This window comes from Mastomys coucha, unplaced genomic scaffold, assembly GCF_008632895.1.
Source record: "Mastomys coucha isolate ucsf_1 unplaced genomic scaffold, UCSF_Mcou_1 pScaffold12, whole genome shotgun sequence".
Taxonomy (NCBI): Eukaryota; Metazoa; Chordata; class Mammalia; order Rodentia; family Muridae; genus Mastomys; species Mastomys coucha.
Window position 1 is genome coordinate 46,756,859 of NW_022196894.1, and position 22,029 is coordinate 46,778,887.

Genomic DNA, 22,029 nt, shown 5'->3' on the forward strand with positions numbered 1-22,029 from the left:
TGTACAGTGGGAGAGGAACTTATGAATTGGGGTACCTAAGCCCTTGGTTTTCTCCAGATGTCAAGGAAAACAACTGTGTCAGATCTAAATTATCACACAGTGATGTACAAATAACCTAACTAATAAGTGTAAAATATCTTTTAAAATTGCTAAATGTAAAATAACTATATTAAAAGCCACAGAAAAAGAAAGGTCCAGAGTGACCAGAAAATTGGAGGTTGCCTGTACATGTAGGGAGCTATAAAGTCCTGACAAGAAAGGGGTAATATTTAGGTTAGGTCTTCAGGAAAGGATGTTATTTCTGCAAGTTAAGATAGATAAATATTGAGACGATGTGAGAACAGGCAAGCACAAACACATGGAGTTAGGAAAGTTCTCCTTGGAAATGTCATGTCCCTATTTGGAGCCTCTACTATTCAAAAAGAAATACCTAGGGGAAAAGGAAGGACAGATGGAGAAGGGCTTTTAATGAATTTATTTCTTACTTTAAGCGATGGAAGTAAGATGGTTTCTGAGCCTTGCAATAAAGAAATGAGGGCCGTTGATATTTAATCTGCTATAAGATAAGAATGGTGGGAGGACACCTGAGAAATCAAGAGGTCTTGAGCCAGAAGCAGCAGAAATGCTGATAATAAGAAAATGATTGTAAAAGATTTTTAAAAAGAGAGAGAGAGAGAGAAAGAGAGAGAGACAGAGAGAGAGAGAAACCGTAGTACAAGCATTCTGAGTCATAGAAACATTCAAACCATCTACTGTGAAATATAGTATTATAATTTATTGCCAACTTGATGTCTCAGAGCATGTCTGTGAGGGATTATCTAGATTAACATTTACCTCTGAGAACATCTATGATGGATTCTCTTGATTAGGTCAATACGGAAAGAATCATCTTAATTACGGGTGGGGCCATCCCCTGAGCAGGGAATCCTGGTTGAATGAAATGGGCAATACAAGCCTAGTGGTGCCTAGCATGTACTCAACACTCTCCCCTTCCTGACTTTGTGAATAATGTCAAACGCTGACTTGAGCTCATGCTGCTGGAACATCTCTACCGTGATGGATGGGAACCTGGAACCCCTGTGATCTTAGGAGATTTCATTACAGTAATAGGAAAAAAAAAACCCTAAGACGGTAGTGAAGATGCTATGAGATAGCAAATAATTACTCCTTTCCAACCCATTTGGAAGTTAATTTGTTGGAGAGCTCTTTATTCATTAGAAGTTTACACCTCTAGAGCAATTAAGAAATAAAGAAGACCTTGAAGACAGCGGTTTGCCCTTTTCTTCGGTGCTGCAAAACCATTACATTTCAAGGTGTAAATCTAGTTGGTTTATATCAAACTTGTGCTCGCAAAGTCAGTATTGACTTCACTGAGGACCAGGGACCTGGGGCCTGGGACTAAAGACCAGGGCCTCTTCAGGTGTGGATACAATGAGTAATGCCTGTTCTTATGAGGCTTTCCCATGGCCTCTTCAGGTGTGGATACTACGAGTAATGCCTGTTCTTATGAGGCTTTGCCATGGCCCTCTTGTTAACAGGCTTCATCTGAGTAGATGCTTCTGTTTTTTAAATGAGTCATTCCACCCTTGGCTGTTGTTATATAGGAAACTATGCAGTATGAGATGGAGTTTGTTCTTCCAGGCTTCCAAGAGATTGCATGTGTGCATGAGTTCATCAGCTATTTAAGTTGTGGCATTCTACTTTTCTTTTCTCCTCTCCTGCTTTTCTTCATCGTTCTTATTTTTCACATTGCCAAGAACTCACAAAGCCAAGTGTTTTACGTACAAGATGGGCATTTATTTTACATCAGATGCCTTGTGATGACACTTCTTTCTTCACTGCTTTTCGAGTCTTGGGATACATGAAGGAGCCAAAAATTACTTTTGGAATGTCTAATGTAGTGTCTATAAAATGTACGCTGTAGGTCCATAAGAAAAAAATTTGAAGGATAGAAAACCTGGGATCTGCTAGATGGCTTAGTGGGTAAAAATGCTTGTCACAGAGGCCTGGCTATCCATTCTGATCTGTGGAACTACGGAACCCACATAAAGGTACAATGAAAGAATCCACTCTACAGAGTTGTCCTACAGTCTACACACAATACACACACATACTGGGGCATGTGTATGTCTATTTCCCTGTCACACAGTACAAGTACACGATACTAATAATTTTTCAAGCTAAAGTATAGAAAACATTATATATATATATATATATATATATAATGTTAGAGAAAACTCTAATATATGTATATTAGAGTGACAAATAATTAAAATTTTTATTTTCAAATATCTGATGAATCATTATGTGGGATAAGAATGAAACTCAGTCCTGTGGTTCCAGCGAAATATTTAGAAGAAGGAATTTAAGTATAAATAAAGCTTGTTTTAATATATTATATATCTAGAACCTTGACCCTGGTATGATTTCTCTGCCTAAAAAATTCAAGTATCCGCTCTTGCCCTTAGAAAGCAGTTCTGATGGGAATTCAAGGGTCTATTAGGAAAGTTAGATCAGATCCTCAGGGTCTCCTCCAGACTCAAGAGTATAAAGGGCTGGAGAGAATCAAAGACCTGTGCTCTTGCAACAAATAATCTTGTTCTATCTTAGTGGTTATGGACTCATATTGCGCCCATTTCTCTGGGCTATTTTGTAATGGATTACATGTCTTTTTGGCTACATACTTCAGGACTAGAGCCAATATCTAAATCACACTGCCATATTTCTAATCATCTGAAATAATGAGGAGATCATGGAAAGCACTTCAAAGTTATTTAGATAGTGAATAGGTAAATAATATTAATATAATATATACAAAAATATCAGCATCCTCGAGTTTTCCTTGTTTGTCAAATGTGTTTTCCCTGTGTGTGTTTCTCTGGGCATATTGTTTAGGGGAAGGATCTATTAGAGTTGCTCAGGCTGAAAACTTGTCCTACACCCATAATTCTCTTCATTCAAAAGTTGCAACATAGTTCTACTTTCAACTCCATCACAATTCCAATGATTCCCCACAAACTCTGACACTGTTTTAATGCAGACTAGGGGACAGCAAACAATGATGCTATGGGCAAACCCAGCCTGCCACTTCTTTTGTTTGCAGATGCCACAGTGAGTAAGCAGGTAGCAAACACGTGCAAAAACTATGACCATTTAGAGAAAATTTGCTTCAAGGAGTAATATCATTTTCTCTCCCATCTCCTTGTACATTCCTAAATCCCTTTAAAATGTAAAGACCACTATTAGCTCATAACTCTCCAACCTGCTTGATTGATTCCTGCCCTAAACCATCTTTTCCTTCAAACACAAATCAACTCACATCACTTCATGTTACATGTCCCCCCAAAGGCTTTGCATTACATTCAAAATCCAGTTGCCTTACCACAACCCCTAAGTTCTTTGGGGTCCAGCTGCATTTAACTTTCTGACTTTTTCCTTGTACTATGTGTCCTAGCTGGCTTTGCTGGGGTCACACTTGGTTCTGATAAAATTTCATACATGCAATTATGTGCTTGAATCTCTATCATCTTCCTTTTTCCTCTTTTCTGCCAGAATACGTTAACCAGATGTTTCTGGGTTGTTCTTATCCAGGGCAGAGGTAACATCACTTCCACCCTCTTTTGTTTTCAGTCTTTCTATTTTGCAAAATTTCTTCAGAGCGCATACATGGAACTAAGTTAACTTTTTCATAGTTTTTTTTTTCATTTTGCCTATTATCTACGTCCCACATAAATGTTATTACAGTGTGAAGCTCACCATTGCCCCTGCTTGTGTCAGCATGACACTTCTGGTAATACATATTTACAGGACATGTGGTGTGATTGGCTTGTTCTTGACAACTGAGTTCTTTGTGAGCTATTTATATTGACATACTACCAGAAACACTCTTTTTTGATGGTTTTTAGAACTCACTCTTATCCCTCTCCCATAGCCCATGGGTATCCTTTCCATTCTTGAAGAGGAATGTATGCTTCCTAAAGCTACTGACAAGACTTTCAAAACCAAACTCTTTGACCACCATTTTGGAAAGTCAGTTCACTTCCAGAAACCCACGTCTCCTGAGAACTTCGAAGTGCACTTTGAACTTGCTCATTATGCAGGGGTGGTAAGTTAGTCCTACATCCCAGGCCCACATTTACTGGTTTCTACCTCAAATGAACTTGTCTAAAATCCTCAGCTAATATTATTTTAGTATTGTTTAGATTAAATTATAAGATGAACAAGAACATCTCAGTGCCAGAAAAGAGGTGGTGTCACTTTTAGTGCTCAGGAAATGGGATGTTCATACTAAGATAGCTTTTACACAAAGGTCAGAAATCTCATTGTAAACTTTGTCATCTGGTCTCAAAACATTAACTGTAGGAAGGCCTAGAGACCATTAAAGTCATGGGGTATCTTTGCTTGTTTGTCTTTCTTTTAACTTGACATTGTGCTAGTGATTGCAGAAATTATCTTTTAAAAAAGAGATAGGGTAATGGTCTCTAAATTTTTGCAAAAAAACAAATTTTAAAGATATCTCTTGCCTCTCCAGTGATATATGCCGTTTTTCCTTCTTATAGCCAGTGATTGTAAGAGAGCAGATATATCACCAATGAATGATGACAATATACATCAACCTAAAATGATCTCCCAAGTGTTCCCAGAGATTTTTCTTCTTGATATCATGAAAGATAGTTATAACAACATGTAAAATACCGCCGTATTTGCTAGCTTTGTCTGAGTACTCACTATATATCAGAAAGAATAGAGTCTATTTTTTAGTGCTGCCTATAAAAGTTGCTAATATAAAATATTTCTAATGGAGATAAAGGTCAACCCATCCTTCCTTGGTCCCTTTTTCTGTCCTTTTCGTTATGTTCTTCTCACCCATTTCTTTCTTACCTGTGAAATTTTTTATTTTTTTTCTCCTTTGAAAATATAAAAATTAAAAAATTCTAATTGGGATGCATGACAGCCTTCTGGAATATTCCTCAATATTGTTAATAAATTAATACAAAAGAATACAATTTGTGGATTTTTTTAAAGCAATGTACAATTTTCCATATTAATGTATACCTTTTCTTCTTATTTTATTACCTGAAACCCATGCCTTTCCAAAGGTCCCTTACAATATCAGTGGTTGGATTGGAAAGAACAAAGAGCTTCTTAATGAAACAGTGGTGGCTCTACTTCAGAAGTCCTCCAACAAAGTCCTGGCAGGTCTCTTTACAAATGACATCATTGCTAGTAATGGTGAGTTAGTTTCGTAGAAGTTTTGCCTTCATATCCGATTGATTGGTGGCCTGGCATCTGCACAGGTCCTTTTTGCTTTCTGTTATAAGAACTTCTGCTTTCTGTGCTGTCTTTTCTGTCCTAGAGTATTTATGATTAATCCATGCTTTTTTCTTGACTTACCTACAAAAGAGAAAACTGACAACACAGCTTGATGCATGGTTTGGGGACAATAATCCTCAAATATATATCAAAGACCAATCTAGTTTTGTAAATCTTCATTGGCTTTATTGGTTGGCAGTCTAAAGCAGAACAAAATAAAAAAGATTCATGTTACGCCAAACCACGACATGAGTAAGAGGTGCTATTCATATCCAGAGACAAAAAGATGATGTGCAAAATTAGAAGTTATTGAGATAGCCTTGTTAATTATACCTTACATTTATTTTATGTGAACATGGTTTGAATAGTTGGCTGACTGTATTTGGCTAGGACCTGGCAACTTGCTCAGAGTTAGTTATAATTTGCTTTCTTATTAACTTACAGGTTACATCATACAGAGAAACATTTTAGCAAGATGTGTGTAGGCAGCTTTGAGCCAAAGTTTATGTATGTATGTATGTATGTATGTATGTATGTATGTATGTATCTATCTATCTATCTATCTATCTATCTATCTATCTATCTATCTACCATCTTTGGTTTACACAGGTTGAAAAAAATCAAAATATTTCCCTATGCCTCTGGATTTTTTTCTTGCAAAATAGAAACACTTGGCAAATATTAAATCTAGCAAGTTTAGATTCCCTCTACACATGTAGGGTAGAGTGCGCCAGCTCTTCTGTCAGTAGCATATGCACTGTCACTTCCTAACATTCTCATCTTTTATTATTTTATACCCAGCTTCACATTAATTTCTGGTCTCTCTTATCCTGATCTAGGCCTCTTAATTAATATGGTTAAGAAGTAGATGAAGAATTTAGCTTTACTAGTTTCTTTAGCACATGATGATATAACTAAGGAGCAAGTCTCCTATACTTTTGGCTTGTATCAAGAGGAGACAAAATGAAAGTTGTGTTTAATTTCAATAATTTGTGGGAAGTACAGTTGCCTGATTCTACTATTAGGTTTTTGTTATTGTTGTTTTCTGTTTTAAAGACTGTGTCTTGACAGTGGCTGGACTCAAGCTTCTTATGCTTTTACTGTAGTCTCCCAAAAAACTAGGATGACTGAAACAGAATACTGTACTCACACTAAATTACATCCTCACATTAAATTGTCCACAAATATCCTTACTTTCTCTTGACAAGTTGATGCATTTTAGACCAAAGTTACAGTTTCAAAATGTTGTCAGGTCTCATTCAAAAACAGGTAAAATGGTGTGCATAGAAGTCATGTGATGCACTTAAAGCACATGAGCCTCCCAAAAGAACATTCATGATTAAGTTTCATGGTATATATCTCTACAGAGTTACTATTCAGGTTCACAAAATATGTATTTAAGTTTTTTCTATTAACTGCAGTGTCCAGATTGCCAGTGGCTTTTGTCTTTACTGCTGTTGTTTTTCTGAGTGGGTTAGAGCTACAGAGCTCTTTGTAAGATATTTTATCTTAGTGTTGATTCTTTTGCTTCAGTAGTAAGGAATGGGAAATAGATTTGCCTTTTTAATAAACCTTGAAAGCACATGAGTGTTGCCATAAGCAGTCAATCTAGGGAAATTAAAAAGATCAATGTAAAAGGCCTATCTTTTTACACAGTAGGTAACTACTATTAACATTTTGGTTTGTAGGTCTCCCAAGATGTTTCATTTGCAGTCAATTATAACCTCACTGTGCTTAAAACAATCAGGCTAACAATATCCAGAATAGATATTCTGTAACTTCTTCTCTTAAAATAAAACAAAATATTTCCATATTTGCTCTATGATCTATATAATCATTTTTGAGCTTGTAGTATTCTACTGTATGCATATTTATTCATAATTTAACGCATCTTAATAGACATTTCTTAATTTCTTTTTTGCTCCAAAATTTCCACAGTGACTAGATAATGGTTGAGTGAGGATCTTTATATAGATTTCTGACTATTTCTTTAGGGAGCTGCATCATAGGCATTTTGTGAAGAATGTGTGTGTTCCCAAAGCTTTTTGGTACACATTACCATGTTTTAAAAACTTGCATGAATTTGTTTTTATCCACACTGTTATAACATTATATATTTTGGAAAAAGGAGTTTTTAAGTAGTTTTCTTTTTTTTCTTTTTAAGCTACGCAGTTTGGAGAGAAGACACACAAGAAAGAAACATCATTCCAATTGATCACATCTCTGCATAAAGTAATTTACATCTTTTAAGTTGATTAAGTATTATTATTCTGTGTATGTATGATGTGTGTGACTGTGCATGCCATAGCATACGTGCAGAGGTCTGAGAACAGCTTTGTGAACTCAGTTCTCTCCTATAACTTTGGTGACTAAAGTGACTAAGCTTTCGTGGAAAGTACATTTACACTAAGGTGGAATATTTGAGCTGCCTTGTTACTGTGAAGTCACCAGTGGTGCACTGACTGGCCACTTTCTTCAGCCCTGCACTAATCCTGTGCCTGGTATGACTCTTAGCTCATAATGACTCCCAGTGGATAGAACTGTTCTTAGGCAATAGGAAGCTAAGGCACCTCTGTATCTATGGCCCTAGAGTTTGAGTCTCCTGTGCCTAAAGACAGGACCAACTCTGCTGGTGCTGGGTGTGTAGAGCCACGCCAAGGCTAAATCAGCACCACAGCCTTTTCTTCCCTTCTCTCTTCTGCTTTCTCCACTCTTTCAAATAAGTGCTTTAAACAATCTTGATTGTGATTCTGAGGAATCTGACCTAGAATAAAGGCTTTCAAAATAGAAAAGTCGAGAAATCACTTCTTTTGTTAAGAAATCTCATTTCTTAGCTTCAAAAGCTACAGCATTCAAATTCAAAGCAGGCAGGAATGATTCACAATGGAACTCTGTCTGTTGGGTAAGTATTGACTTGCCACAGGGAAGAAATAATGTGTTTGGTAAGCATGTAATACTATTGAATTCATGTTGTGTATCAGAGTCAACTGACAGATTTAGACTTTTCTGGGGTTATTTTACATCTTGAAAAGTGATTTTGTGTTTATTATGGTTTTTATTTTAGGAGAACATAAGTAAATTGATGACAGATTTGAAATCAACAGCACCTCATTTTGTGAGATGTATAAATCCTAATAAGAACAAAATTCCAGGTAAGAACTAGACATCTTTACACTTTTCAATAGAGAATTATTTTGGTTCAGCCCTGTTGAATGTATTTTGAAGAATTCCTTACTACTTCCTTAATATATGAGTAGATTTTCATATAGAAAGATGACAGGAACTGAAATGTGAGGCCTGTGGAACTCAATTCTGGGTTGTTATTCAAAAAGATTTCCCAAAGTATGCTCCAAATTAAATTGGTCTCTGAATTTTAGGTTAAAACGTGGATGTAATCCTATTTAATTCATTAGAAAGAGAAACTATTTTTAAAGGGACTGAATATTAAATCAAGATGGCATTTTAGCACATGAATAACATTTGGTCTTCATCTTCTAAACTGACCAAGATCATTTCAGAAAATGTTAAACATTTTTTCTAGTAATCTTCCCAATATTATCTTCCTTAATATGCCTATTGACGGAGTTATATGCTTCTGGATGGTAGATACTTTTGTAGTGACTTAATGGTGGAAAGATATTAATGAGAGAGTGGTGGTAATTTTTCCATTTGTAATTCTCAAAAAAGTATTTCCAAATTAAATTATCTGGATCACATTCCTGATCCAGACAATTTTTTCAAGCAACGCTATTGGAACTTTTATATGGAGACATTTCAACATTGCAAGTTCATTTGTGTGTATGTGTGTGGGGGTGTATGTATGTATTTGTATACATATCTATAGCTTCATTATTTCTTATGGTTTTTTTTTGCTTTTGTTGGAATGTGTTTGTGTTTGTGTGTGTATGTGTGTGTATATTATTAGGGCTGGAGTAATACAAGGCTTCCACACATTCTAAGTAAAGATGCCATATTTGAGCTACATTCCCAGTCCTCAGCTGGGCTTCTGAATGCATCTAAGGGTCCTGATTTAGTCCAGCAAAGAATGCAATCAGCTGCCTCTGAGTTTTGGAGCAATTCTGCTACCTATAAGATGACTTCTATTAAATCAATGAGAATTTCATCAAGTTTTCAACAAAATCTTATGCTATAAAACAATCCTTCATATGTAATAAAGGGGATGAGTGGGTTTGATCTTAAAGTGTCAGAAACTTCTAACCACACCTGCCTTGTTATAAAAGATCTAGTCCTTACCATAAGAGGATTAGAGTACTGACATATGGTTTAGCTGAGGTCTGTGATCTGAGATACAGAGACATAGCAAGCCTTTTGTACAAGAAATGGTCCTTAGCTTTGTTCAGAGTACTTGATGAAGCTCAGATACACAGCCGCTTGGAAGGGTTTTCAAAGGCTTCCATCAGAGATTCCAGCTGACAAAGTGGAAGGGCTGCTCTTTTTAACAAAGTGGTGATAGAAGAATGCTTATACTATAAAATAAATGCAGACACTGGCAATATAATAAGGACAAAAGGAAGGCCAAATGTGACCAAATTCATTCTTGGCATACATGTAAACAGAATTTTGTGGTTGGTCCGCCTTCCTCTTTCATTTCACTCTTCCTGCCTGTAGTCCCTCGTTCCTCCTGCATCTCACGTTTGTGCTCTAGTTACCCTCTCTGGCTGCTTTTAGTTATAAAATGCACAGCTTAAATACATGATGTCAGCATTTACAAATAGCAAAATATGTGATTTTTTTTTATGTTCTTTGAGAAATTGCCTACAGCATCTTCTTCATTAGTGTGTTGTACATTAAAAAAGAATTGTAGGTAAATTATGTCTGTAGAATCCATTCTAGTAGAATGAGTACTGTAAGTGTCATTGGATGCGAGTCAGTAAAGTCCTGTGAATACTCACACCCAGAGCACTGAATTGAAATTTTTTTTTATACCTGAGATGTGACAGTGAAGGTAATATCTGGTATGATAGATGTTTGAAATGTGGAGTCAGAGTATCCCTCTCTTCCAGGTGTAGTGGATCCTTTCTTGGTTCTCCAGCAGCTGCGCTGTAATGGTGTCTTAGAAGGGATTAGAGTATGCTGTGAAATGTTTCCAAGTCGGATGCTATATGATGACTTTAAGCAAAGGTAGACATACATTCGAGGTTCCAGAATTCTGAAGCAGCCTGCTTTGTTTCCTCTGTGTGGAGTGTGTATGCCTACATTTCTTTGCTTATTTGCTTGCTGTGCTCCATTCTATAAACTGTTGTGTTTTTTTTTTTTGTGGTGATGAGAGATGTGCAAACATAGTTCCATATTATTAGTTCTTAATACCAATATCTATATAGCTTTGATGCCTTTAAATTTCCTTTAGTGGATATTACACCCATGTATAGAAGAAATATATATGAAAGGGAGATGGAGATCCTGAAACGCATCTCAGAAGTGTACAAGCTTAGTGGTAGCTGCCATCCAATCAAGCCAGTGCTTTTTTTTAGCAGTTGTGAAAAGAAGGAGGCCAGCAATGTATAAGTGGTAGCAGGCATCTTTATTTTCTACATGTGCTGAGTCTTAAAAGTGGAAACCACCAAGTTTATCAAGGAAACTTGAGGAAAATATGGAAGAGCAAGAAAAGCACTTGCCTGGAAACTAAATGATACATGCCTATAATCAGGGTGAAAAGCTTTCACAAAAGTCAGGTTCCCCATCCATGTAATAGAGAGCCTGACACTTTGCTCATTTCCTCCCTTCTAAGTCCCCACTTACCCAGTCAAATTAAGTTGATCACCACGACACTGTAGAAAATATAAACTGACCCATTGGAGAGAACACTGATAGTATCTTCACTAATTGCGACCAGGAGGTTTTTTTTTTATAGTTGAGTGTGTAGGAAGATGAGATAGATATCTGTACTAGCTTTTCCTCACTTGTTTCAGATTACTTTGAGTCGTATGACCCTGGTTCCATCTCAAACTAGGTACTGCATTCTAAACCCAAGGATCATCTCAAAGAGCAAGTTTGTGAGCAGCAGAAAAGCAACTGAAGAAGTGCTTGACTTCTTGGAGATAGGCCATTCCCAGTACCAGTGTGGAGTCACCAAGGTAACACAGAATGTCTAAAAATGCATTTGGAGGGAAGTGGGGGGAAAGGGTGTGTAGTCAAAAACATAGGTAGGTGCTTAATTATTAAATATGTTCTTTAGCTCTTGTGAAGAGAAATAATAAAAATAGAGGCAAATTCACAGTGGAAACTTCGATTCTGTTTGAGAAAGAAAATCCATATTTGCTTCAACAAGTTAAGATTTCATTTACATTATTTATTTCAGCCTTTAGGGTTAAAGCTAGGGCCTTGAACATTCTAGGCAAGCACACTGTAGCTGAGCTACACTCTTGTGTTGCATATAAATTTGTATAACTAATTGTCTAACCAATTTTGTGCCAATATATAAAACACTTAATTGACCTTTCTGTGCTACAAAACAGAGTAAGAGAGTGTAAACCAGGTTCTCAGAGGTAATGCTTGCCTATGTGAAGGGTCTTACATAGTGTGCTGCACTGGAAAAACGTATTAATTGAATAATTTAATAATTTAAAAAGTCAATTACATCTGAAACATGATCATGTAAATTCTACATTGCCCAAGAAACCCACATATTTTTGGAAATTTCTGGGTAATAGGCTTGATCTTACATGGTAGTCAATACCATGTTGTTCTTAATGACATCCATGTAAGACTACCTTTTTTTGAAGTATAATGGGAGGATACAGGATGAAGAATTGTCCATCTGTCTAGTTTCTGTCTATCCATCCTCTCTGAGCTTGTCACATTATCCTTCTGCCTCAGCCTCCTGAGTTGCTAGTATTTTAAGTGCGTGTAACCAAACCTATCCCTAGTATAGTTCTATGAGTGTTATTCGATATTTTGAATGCTACTTATATTTTGAGTACGTAGGAATCCTGTTTATCATTCGTGGTTTCTTCTTTATAGCTCGTTGGTTTTGCCATATGCCAGTCATCAGGGCTAAAGCTCACATGAGCTAGTGAGAATCCTAAGTGGCCTACATTCAGGAGGGTTTCATCATGGATGGGCAAATGGAAGTGAGTGGAACCTACTGGCAAGAGGGAACATATGTTAAGCAAAGGTTCACTTTTACAATTGTTCAAAGTGCCTCTAAAGAAGGGCTACATGATTTCTTCTATGAAACTTGTGTCTTAGGTGGCAATTTACCTTACATTTTTCTTACTGATTATTCACAGGAAATGCCAAGTCTCTTATGTATAGGACAAAAGTATCTTCTAGTGCATGGATCAGTAAACGATGGTGCTACAACTATATGGGCAGTTTAAAATTTACTTCCAGTATGGTCGTATTCTTTTCCCACCTAGTTCTATGGTTCATTCATACTTACCTAGTTTCTGTAATTACTCCATGCTGTAAACTCACACCGGAGAATCTGGAGCTAAAAATTGCAAATGAGAGAGAACATGTGACTTTTGTCTTTCTGGATCTGGATTACCTCACTCAATATAATTTTCATTAGGTTCACCAATTTTTCTACAAACATCATGACTTCATTTTTCTTTATAGCAGACTAGTATTCCATTGTGGTATGCATCACACTTTCATTATCCACTCATCTGCTGAAGGACATTAGGGTTCTATTTTCTGGAAATAGTAATATCAATGGACATATTAACACAGAATGGATAATTTAATGAGGTTCCATTCACTCCTTGCTAAAGAACTAATGGCAACTAATGACTGTCAGAGGAGAATGAGGCTCTCCTAGGGATAAGCCCACTTATTGATTGTAGAGGGGAGGTCTTCTCTGAAGCAATATACACACAAACAAAAATAGCATACTTAATAATGTGTGTATGTATATATATATATATATGTACACACTTGTGTGTGTACATATGTATAAACATGGGTACACAAACAGGGAGAAGGAGAGAAAGGGAATGGGAGAGGGAGAGAACTAACAAAAGAAAAATATGCTATCAGCTTGGAGGGAAAACATGGGAAAGATTCAAAGGAGGATAGCTAGAAGGAAAGGGATGGGGAAAAATGTCTAATTTTGTTTTAATTAAAACATTGAAAAAATAAAAGTCACCACCAGCATACTAAAATCATTTTATATTTTAAAAATCAGACAAGTATTCAACACAACTGTTCATGACTCACCATCCCAGAAATATTTTTTGCCCTGTCCTTCACAGAGATAGTTGTAGATTCTGCCACGTCCTATGGAGTGCTGTGTGCCTGAGGCCATTTTAAAAGTTAAATCATGTTCTTTAAATATTATTATTATTAATCAAGGGGAAGTACAGAGAAAATGATCAGGTTGCCAATATGTCCACTCTACCATGTCCTTTATAACCTTTAGAGTTAGAAAATAAAATTCCCTAGGATGGAAATTTTACACAATGAATAAACATGTACTAAGACATAGGATTGGTACGGCTCTCCCAGAGACTATGTCAATTGTCCGTGGCATCTTTCCAAAGACTGCTGAACTCATCTGATGAATGAAATTGTGTCTGATTGACTTCTTTTAGGTGTTTTTTAAAGCTCACATTCTGGACCAGTTAGAAGAAAGAAGAGATGAAAAAATATCTAAAGTCTTCACTTTGTTCCAAGCCAGAGCACGGGGAAAGCTGATGCGCATTGCATTCCAGAAGATTCTAGAAGAAAGGTATTAACTCTCTCTGCTCTTCTCCCATTACTAGAGCAATTCATACCTCAACCAATGGGACTTTATTTCACTGCCCTGTAACAGTTTGTGGTACACAGCCTAGTTGGCTGGGTCTGCATCTTGAAAATCTCTATACAAAAAAGACAGTGGAAAGGGCCTTTCTGTCTTCCCACTGATCCAGATATTTATTCTTCCTATCTTCACTTTGGGAAGGATAGTTAATGTTTAGTATTATGGGCTTTGGAAGGTGAATGTGTTTCACAGTTATGCCAGTAGCACACCTGAAAATATTGGCACACACCCAAACAAGACTAAACAATGGTAAATTTGATAGACATGTTGACGTGGAAGGAAGAAATCTCCTGGGGATTTCACCCTAAAGAACAACAGGCAACTAACAATTGCTGAGACAGTGGGAATTATTAGCCTTTCCCAAGGATAGGTACCACAATGGATATTTAATACAGAGAAGTCAGCTCTAAAATCATATGTATACAATTGGACTCAGCAGGCTGTATTTGTATATTCATACATGTGTTTGTAAAAGCAAGAATCAAAGAAAAAGAGACCAACAAACTTGAGAGAGATAGAGAGAGACAGAGAGAGCAAATATGATAGAGGTTGGAGGGAAGAAAGAGGAAGTGAGATGTAATTTAATTATATTCTAATAAAAATATGTTTAAAAAATTGGCACACAAGGGGAAGTACAGAGGAAATGATCAGGTTGCCAATATGTCCACCTTACCATGTCCTTTATAACCTTTAGAGTTAGAAAATGAAATTCCCTAGGATGGAAATTTTACACAATGAGTAATTGTGTAATAATTGGCACACATATGCCAAACCAACTCAGTAGATGTATAACCCCTGTGTGTGTGTGTGTGTGTGTGTGTGTTTTATGAATGCTCACACACATGCACACACATGTGCTCTGGCCACTCTTACTTCCACTGTCTCAGCAACTATGAATCTTAATGACATAATTGTAGCTCTCTTGTTTCATTTCTGGCATGTTGAGATGAAACATTTACAACTATACTTGAACAATTTGGTGTCAGATCTTTTTTCTAACTTTTTTTTTTTTGTAGAACCATGCATAGCAAGCTAATTAATTCTTTAAATGAACAAACCATGAAATTCAATATTGGTTATAATTTTTCCTTAGGATAGTTTAACTTCTGGAGGGAACACACAAGGCTTGATATAAGTTGTTTGACTTACATTTTGTTAATTCTGTTTGTTCAAAGATGATCAAGACCATACAAATTATTAATGTGACAACTCCTGAGGATCTTTGTAACTCTCTTATCAGTGTAGCAAGGGAGGTTAGTTGCAAGAACCATGTCTTCTGCATTATGTTTGTTTGTTGAGTTTTGTTGTTATTTGAGAGAGAGTATTATGTCAGGCCTGGCTAGCCTAGACACCAAACTGGCCTTGAAATCCTGGAGACTCTCTGTCTCTGAGCCTCTTAAGGATGCTGGGATTGTCAGTGTGTACTACCACACCTGGTTCCAGTTATAAATACTTATATAAAGTTTTCAATTTCTTCATATCTCATTTATTTGTAAAATGAGGCCATTAAAACCCTTGACGCTTAGAAACATTTGCCCTTAAAATTATATGAATTTAATGGTTTTTGGTGGATTTCATAATTCTCAATGTGCTCAATATATTACATTTTGAGTCAGATTATGAATTATTTATTGATTAGGTGATTGTATAATATTATGAATTATTTGTTTATATTATACATTAATCAACTATAAGTGTTAAGTATTTACTTTATTTATAATTTTATTTCCAGAAATAATACTCAATAATCCCTAAATCATTATTCCTAGTATTGTTTGCCTTTCTTTCTTCCCTTTATGGTATGTGTGTGTGTGTATTTATATATGTATATGTATTTAGTAGATAACACATGATAACTTCTATTCCATTTTCTTTTTACCCTCAATTTCATTAATTTGTTAACCCATTTCTGTGAGATGTACTCACTTTCCATGTATTCTTTTCTTTTTTTCTGATGTTTTTGAACTTTTATTGAAAAATTATATGTTTATAGTATATAATCTGATGTTTTCATATGTATGCATTTTGTGCAATGATTGCTGCAATCAGGCTAATTACTATATCACCTTATATAGATATATTTTGTGTGTGCTGAGAACATTTAAGATCAACTGCATTTAACTAGGCATGATGGTGCATACCTGTAATTCCAGTATTTGAGGAATGGAGACAGAAGGAAGGATCAGGACTTCAGAACAATCTGGATTATATGACATGTGTGTATTACATAATAGGTATTTATAATATATTCTCCCCAGAAGTGGACACATCAGCTACTTTTCTCATTGCTGTGATTAAATATCTGAGTAAAACAAGGGTCTATTTTGGCTTGTTTCTAGGGAAGTTTAATGGAGTAGGGAAGAGCCACTCTGAATGGGTGGAACATCATAGAGCTGAAGCCATACACCCTCTGCTTTCTGCCCTCAGAGAAAGTGTGACCACCTATCCACCTCATGCTCCTGCTTCCATGCAATCCATCATTATGAATTGTAGATCCCCAAACAAAAGTGATGCTATAGTATTTTTTCAATTTATAAGCGTGTGATTTTCTCTATGTATTTGAATCTTCTACAGTTTATTTCATTAACATTTTAATTTTCTGTGTACAGATATTTTTACCTCTACACCTTACTTATTGCTAGATAATTTGTTTTATGATACAGTTATAAATGGAATTGCTTTCTTAATTTCTCTCTTCCCCTCATTCCATAAATCTATTTATGTAACTGTTCTGATTGTGTTTGTTAAAATTCTCATTATTTTATATATCAGGTAGAGTAACCTCACTTTAGTTTTAATTATGGTCTGTATTCCAAGGACCAATTTTCAGCCCATGTACGGTTTTGAAGATAAACCACTTTGTCGGAGGCTACATTCATTCATTAGTAGTGGAAGTAGAATTAAAGTCTTAAATCATTCTGCTTATTCATTTGGGTGCAGTGTTAGAAACAATGCAAGTTTTAGGTCTAAGTTATGGTTATTGCCCTTTGTCCCTATTGATGGCAAAGCCCCTGAGTTTAGATAAAAAGAATTCAAGTTTTCTCTGCAAATCCTAATAATACAGGGTAGAAACTATTTTTCTAGGATCTTTTGCAAGCCTGAGTTTTAAGGAAGTTTGCAAACTTGTGGCAGTAAACATTTACAACCTTCTGGTTGTAAAAATCATATACTTTCAGTCTGCATGGCTCTAAAGGTTCTCTCCAGCCAACCCTGTGCTTTCTGTGTTGTTATGAGAGCACCTTCTCTCAATGAGTTTCTTGGTCCTTAAGGCTTTCTGGGTCTAAGTGTTCTTCTCTTAGTGGCATGTCATAAATTTCTTGAGTGTTCTTCATTCTTCTTCATTGTTTTAAAGAAATATATGATGGTCTTGTTTCAAAAGACCCATCTTCAGTTTTACAAAGCTCTCCTCTTTTTGGCTTAATGTGTTGCTGAAGCTAACCATTTTGAGTTTAGATTTTTTTTCTTTTCTTTTCTTACAATCCAGTCATTGCCCACCTCCTGGTTTGCCCTCCCACAGTTCCTCATCCCATTCCTCCTGTCCCCTGTCTCCAAGAGGATGACCCTCCTGCGCCCCCACAGCCAGGCCTCCCTACTCCCTGGGGCCTTAAGTCTCTCAAGGGTTAGGCAAATCTCCCACTGAGGCCAATCCACTTTGTCCTCTTGTCCTCTGCTGTTTCTCTGTCAGGGGCCTTGGACCAGCTTATGTATGCTGCCTGGTTGGTGGGTCAGTGTTTGAGAGATCTCAGGGGGCCGGGTTACTTGAGACTGCTGATCTTCCTATGGGATTGCTGTCCTCCTCAGGTTCTTCCAGCTTCTCTTAATGATTAAGTTCTTCCCTTCCAAGACTTCTGTTTAGTGACTTCTTTCTGTGAAAATTCTCATTCAGCTCATGAATTATTTTTTATTGGTTAAATTATTTATTTACATTTCAAATGTTTTCCTCCTTTCTAGCTAAACCCCCTATCCCCTCCCCGTCCCCCCTGCTTCTATGAGGGTGTTTTCCAAACTGCCCACCCGATCCTGCCTCATCACCTTAGCATTACCCTAAGCTGAGGCATCGAACCTCCACAGGACCAAGGGGCTCCCTTTGATGCCCGAAAAGGCCATCCTCTGCTACATATGCAGCTGGAGCCATGGGTTCCTCCATGGTTGGTGGTTTAGTCCCTGGGAGCTTTGGGGGTGGGGTTGATTGGTTGATATTGTTGTTCTTCCTGAGGGGTTGCTAACCCCTTCAGCTCCTTCAGTCCTTCCCCTAACTCCTTTTTTCATGTCCTCAGCTTAGTCAAGTATTTGGCTGCATGCATCTGCATCTGTATTGGTCCTGGCCTCTAGCTATACCAGGCTGTATCAGTTATACCAGGCTCCTGTCAGCAAGTGCTTTTTGGCATGAACAATAGCATTTGGGTTTGTTGTCTGCAGATGGGGTAGATTCCTAGGTGGGACAGTCTCTGGATGGCCTTTCCTTCAGTCTCTGCTCCACTCTTTGTCCCTGCATTTCCTTTTGACAGGAACAATTCTGGATTGATATTTTTGAGATGGGTGACTGGCTGCATCCCTCTACTGGGGGTTGTGCCTATCCATTGGATAAGGTCTTCTGTATTTTCTCTCTTCTCTTTGTTGGGTGTTTCAGCTAATGTCATCCCTGCTAGGTGCTGGGAACCTCTTGGGTCCTTGGCATTTGGAATTTTCTAGTGGCTACCACCAGTTCCCCATTCCCAACTGCTACACTCCTTTCAATTTCCTCCCTCCCCCCAACCCACCCTGCCTCCTCCCACACCTGATCCTGTCTCCTTTTTCCTTCCCTCCTCTCTCCCAGACCCCTCTCTCACAAGTATCTCCCTCTCTCTACCTCCCTTGATTATTCACTTCCCCTTTCTGTGTAGGACTGAACCATTGATGCTTTGGTCTTTGTTCTTCTTGGGTTTCATATAGACTGTGAGTTGTATTACGAGTATTCTGAACTTTCTTTCTTTTCCTTTTTTTCTTTTATTTTTGGCTAATATCCACTTATCAGTGAATAGATACCATATGTGTTCTTTTGTGATTGGGTTACCTCACTCATGATATTTTCTAGTTCTATCCATTTGCCTGAAAATTTCATGAAGTAATTGTTTTTAATATCTGAGTAGTATTCCATTGTATAAATGTACCACGTTTTCTGTATCCATTCCTCTGTTGAGGGATATCTGAGTTGTTTCCAGCTTCTGGCTATTATAAATAAGACTGCTATGAACATAGTGGAATTTGAGTCCTTGTTATATGTTGGAGCATCTTTTGGGTATATGCCCAAGAGTTGTATAGCTGGGTCCTCAGGTAGTACTTTGTCCAATTTTCTAAGGAACTGCCAAACTTATTTCCAGAGTAATAGCTTACAATCCCATCAGCAATGTGGATCAGCAGGACTAATAGCAAAAATGGCCATCTTACCAAAAGCAATCTACAGATTTAATGCAATCCCTATCAAAATCCCAACTCAATTCTTCACAGAGATAGAAAAAGCAATTCTCAAATTCATCTGAAATAACAACATCAAAAAAAAAAAAAACCCAGGATATTGAAAACCATCCTCAACAATAAAAGAACTTCTGGGGGGATCTCCGCCCCAGACCTCAAGCTGTACTACAGAGCAATAGTGATAAAAACTGAATGGTCTTAGGACAGGGACAAGCAGGTAGATCAATGAAATAGAATTGAAGACCCAGAAATGAACTCACACACTTGATCTTTGACAAAGGAGTGAAAACCATCCAGTGGAAAAAAAGACAGCATTTTCAACAAATGGTGTTGGCTCAACTGTTGGTCAACATATAGAAGAATGCAAGTTGACTCATTCTTATTTTTTTGTTCAAAGCGCAAGTCCAAGTGGATCAAGGACCTCCACATAAAACCAGACACACTGAACCTAATAGAAAAGAAAGTGGGAAAGAACCTCAAACATATTGGCACAGGGGAAAATTTCCTTAACAGAACACCAATGGCTCATGCTCTAAGATCAACAATTGACAAATGGGACCTCAAAAAATTGAAAGCTTCTGTAAGGCAAAGGACACTGTCAATAAGACAAAATGGCAATCAACAGATTAGGAAAAAGATCTTTACCAACCCTACATCTGATAGAGGGCTAATATCCAACATATACAAAGAACTCAAGAAGTTAGACTCCAGAGAACCAAATAACCCTATTAAAAATGGGGTACAGAGCTAAAAAAAGAATTCTCCACTGAGGAATTTGAGGGATCTCAAATGGCTGTGAAGCACTTCAAGAAATGTTCAACATCCTTAGTCATCAGGGAGATGCAAATCAAAACAACCCTGAGATTCTACCTCACTCTAGTCAGAATGTCTAAGATCAAAAACTCAGGTGACAACAGATGCTGGTGAGGATGTGGAGAAAGAGGAACACTATTCCATTGCTGGAGGGATGAATTATTTTTTAAATTTTACTAAATTCTTCTGTATCTCACTGACTTCCTCTGGAATATTTTGAATTCCTCCTTAGGAATTTAACAGTCCCTTGATGTTGGGCTGCATTTCTGGTTATGTCACATTTTTTTCATAGCTGTGATAAAATACTTGAGATAAGTAACTTATAAAGAGAATATATTTATTTTAGCACAGTTTCATGTCCTTCAGTCTGTAATTAGTTTTGTTGTCTTAGGTCAAGAAGCCTAAGACACTGTAATGTAAATGGTACTATTCAATTCCTGGAAAGAGAAAGGAAGATGAAGAGTCTCATCATACCCACATAGCCTGACTTTGTTGATTCTGGGTCTACAAATAAATACAGTTCTTTTAGACTATCTTATGTTTAGTTTATTAATATTTATAGCAGTCTTTTATAATCCTTTATAATTTGGGGAGTCATTTGTGACATTTTCTATTTTATTTATAATTTCATTGGCATTCATTTTTATTTTTTTATAGTCTGTCTTCACTTCTTTTTCTTTTTTCACTCTCACTTTAGGGATGCCCTTGCTTTGATCCAAGAGAACATAAGAGCTTTCATTGCTGTGAAGAACTGGCCCTGGATGGGGCTCTTCTTCAAGATCAAGCCCCTTGCTAAGTCTGTAGGAGCTGGAGAGGAGATAGCTGGCCTGAAGGAAGAGTGTGCACAGCTACACAAAGCTTTGGAGAGTGTAGAATCCCAGAAGGAGGAGCTGAAAACAAAGCAAGCTTCCCTTATCCAAGGAAAGAATGATCTACTTCTTCAGCTGCAGGCTGTGAGTGCTCCCCACCCCTTCATTATAGCTAGCTTCCAATTTGACTAAGTAGTTCCATCAACATTGCCAAGTTGAGAAAAATATCAGAAGCATCCACTAGCTTTTTTTTTTTTCTAAAAAAAATAATATTGTAAATGTTTATTAAACAGAGGCTATGGAAACATGAAAACAAAAACAAAACAGAAAACCTTTGTATCAAAATGAAGAGATTTTATTGGTAGCATATCTTAGAAAGAGTAAACCTGTTCTGGGGGGAGATGCTCAGTTGGTGAAGCACTTGCCACAAGTGTGAGGACAGGGGTTTATATACCTATAGCCTATGAAAACGCTTAGCCAGCGGAGTGGCCACCTGTATCCCCCGAATAAATTCAGAGCACTGACACGGGAGATTCCTGTGGCAAACTGTCTAGTTAGTTTAGTTGATTTATGATCTCTGGGTTCAACTGAGAGACCCTGCCTTAATTAATAAAGCAAAGAACCATCCAGGAAAGCACCTGCTGTCAGCTTCTGACCTCCACATATATGTACATATATGTGCATGCACACACAGGTGCCTACTACACTCATATATACATGAAAAACAAAAAGAAGGAAGAAGAAGAAGAGAAGAAAAAAATGTCAAATTACCAGTGGGCGTTTTGTGCACAATATCATCATAAGCTCTTATGGGACCAGAAAGATCTAGATCTTTGATTTGGAGAAAAAAGTCTTTCTCTGTGACCCAGGTTGGCC

At 37.1% G+C, this 22,029-nt stretch overlaps 1 protein-coding gene across 1 annotated transcript in view; it reads left to right on the forward strand.

Annotated features, from left to right (window-relative positions):
* Positions 1–22,029, forward strand: part of Myh15 (myosin heavy chain 15) — a 137,999-nt gene that overhangs the window by 39,161 nt on the left and 76,809 nt on the right. Inside the window, exons 15-22 of the mRNA XM_031364712.1 lie at positions 3,932–4,105; positions 5,100–5,232; positions 7,478–7,545; positions 8,378–8,465; positions 10,338–10,455; positions 11,285–11,408; positions 13,869–14,005; positions 21,042–21,297. Of these exons, the coding sequence (XP_031220572.1) occupies positions 3,932–4,105; positions 5,100–5,232; positions 7,478–7,545; positions 8,378–8,465; positions 10,338–10,455; positions 11,285–11,408; positions 13,869–14,005; positions 21,042–21,297 (1,098 nt within the window). The remainder of the gene's footprint in view (positions 1–3,931; positions 4,106–5,099; positions 5,233–7,477; positions 7,546–8,377; positions 8,466–10,337; positions 10,456–11,284; positions 11,409–13,868; positions 14,006–21,041; positions 21,298–22,029) is intronic.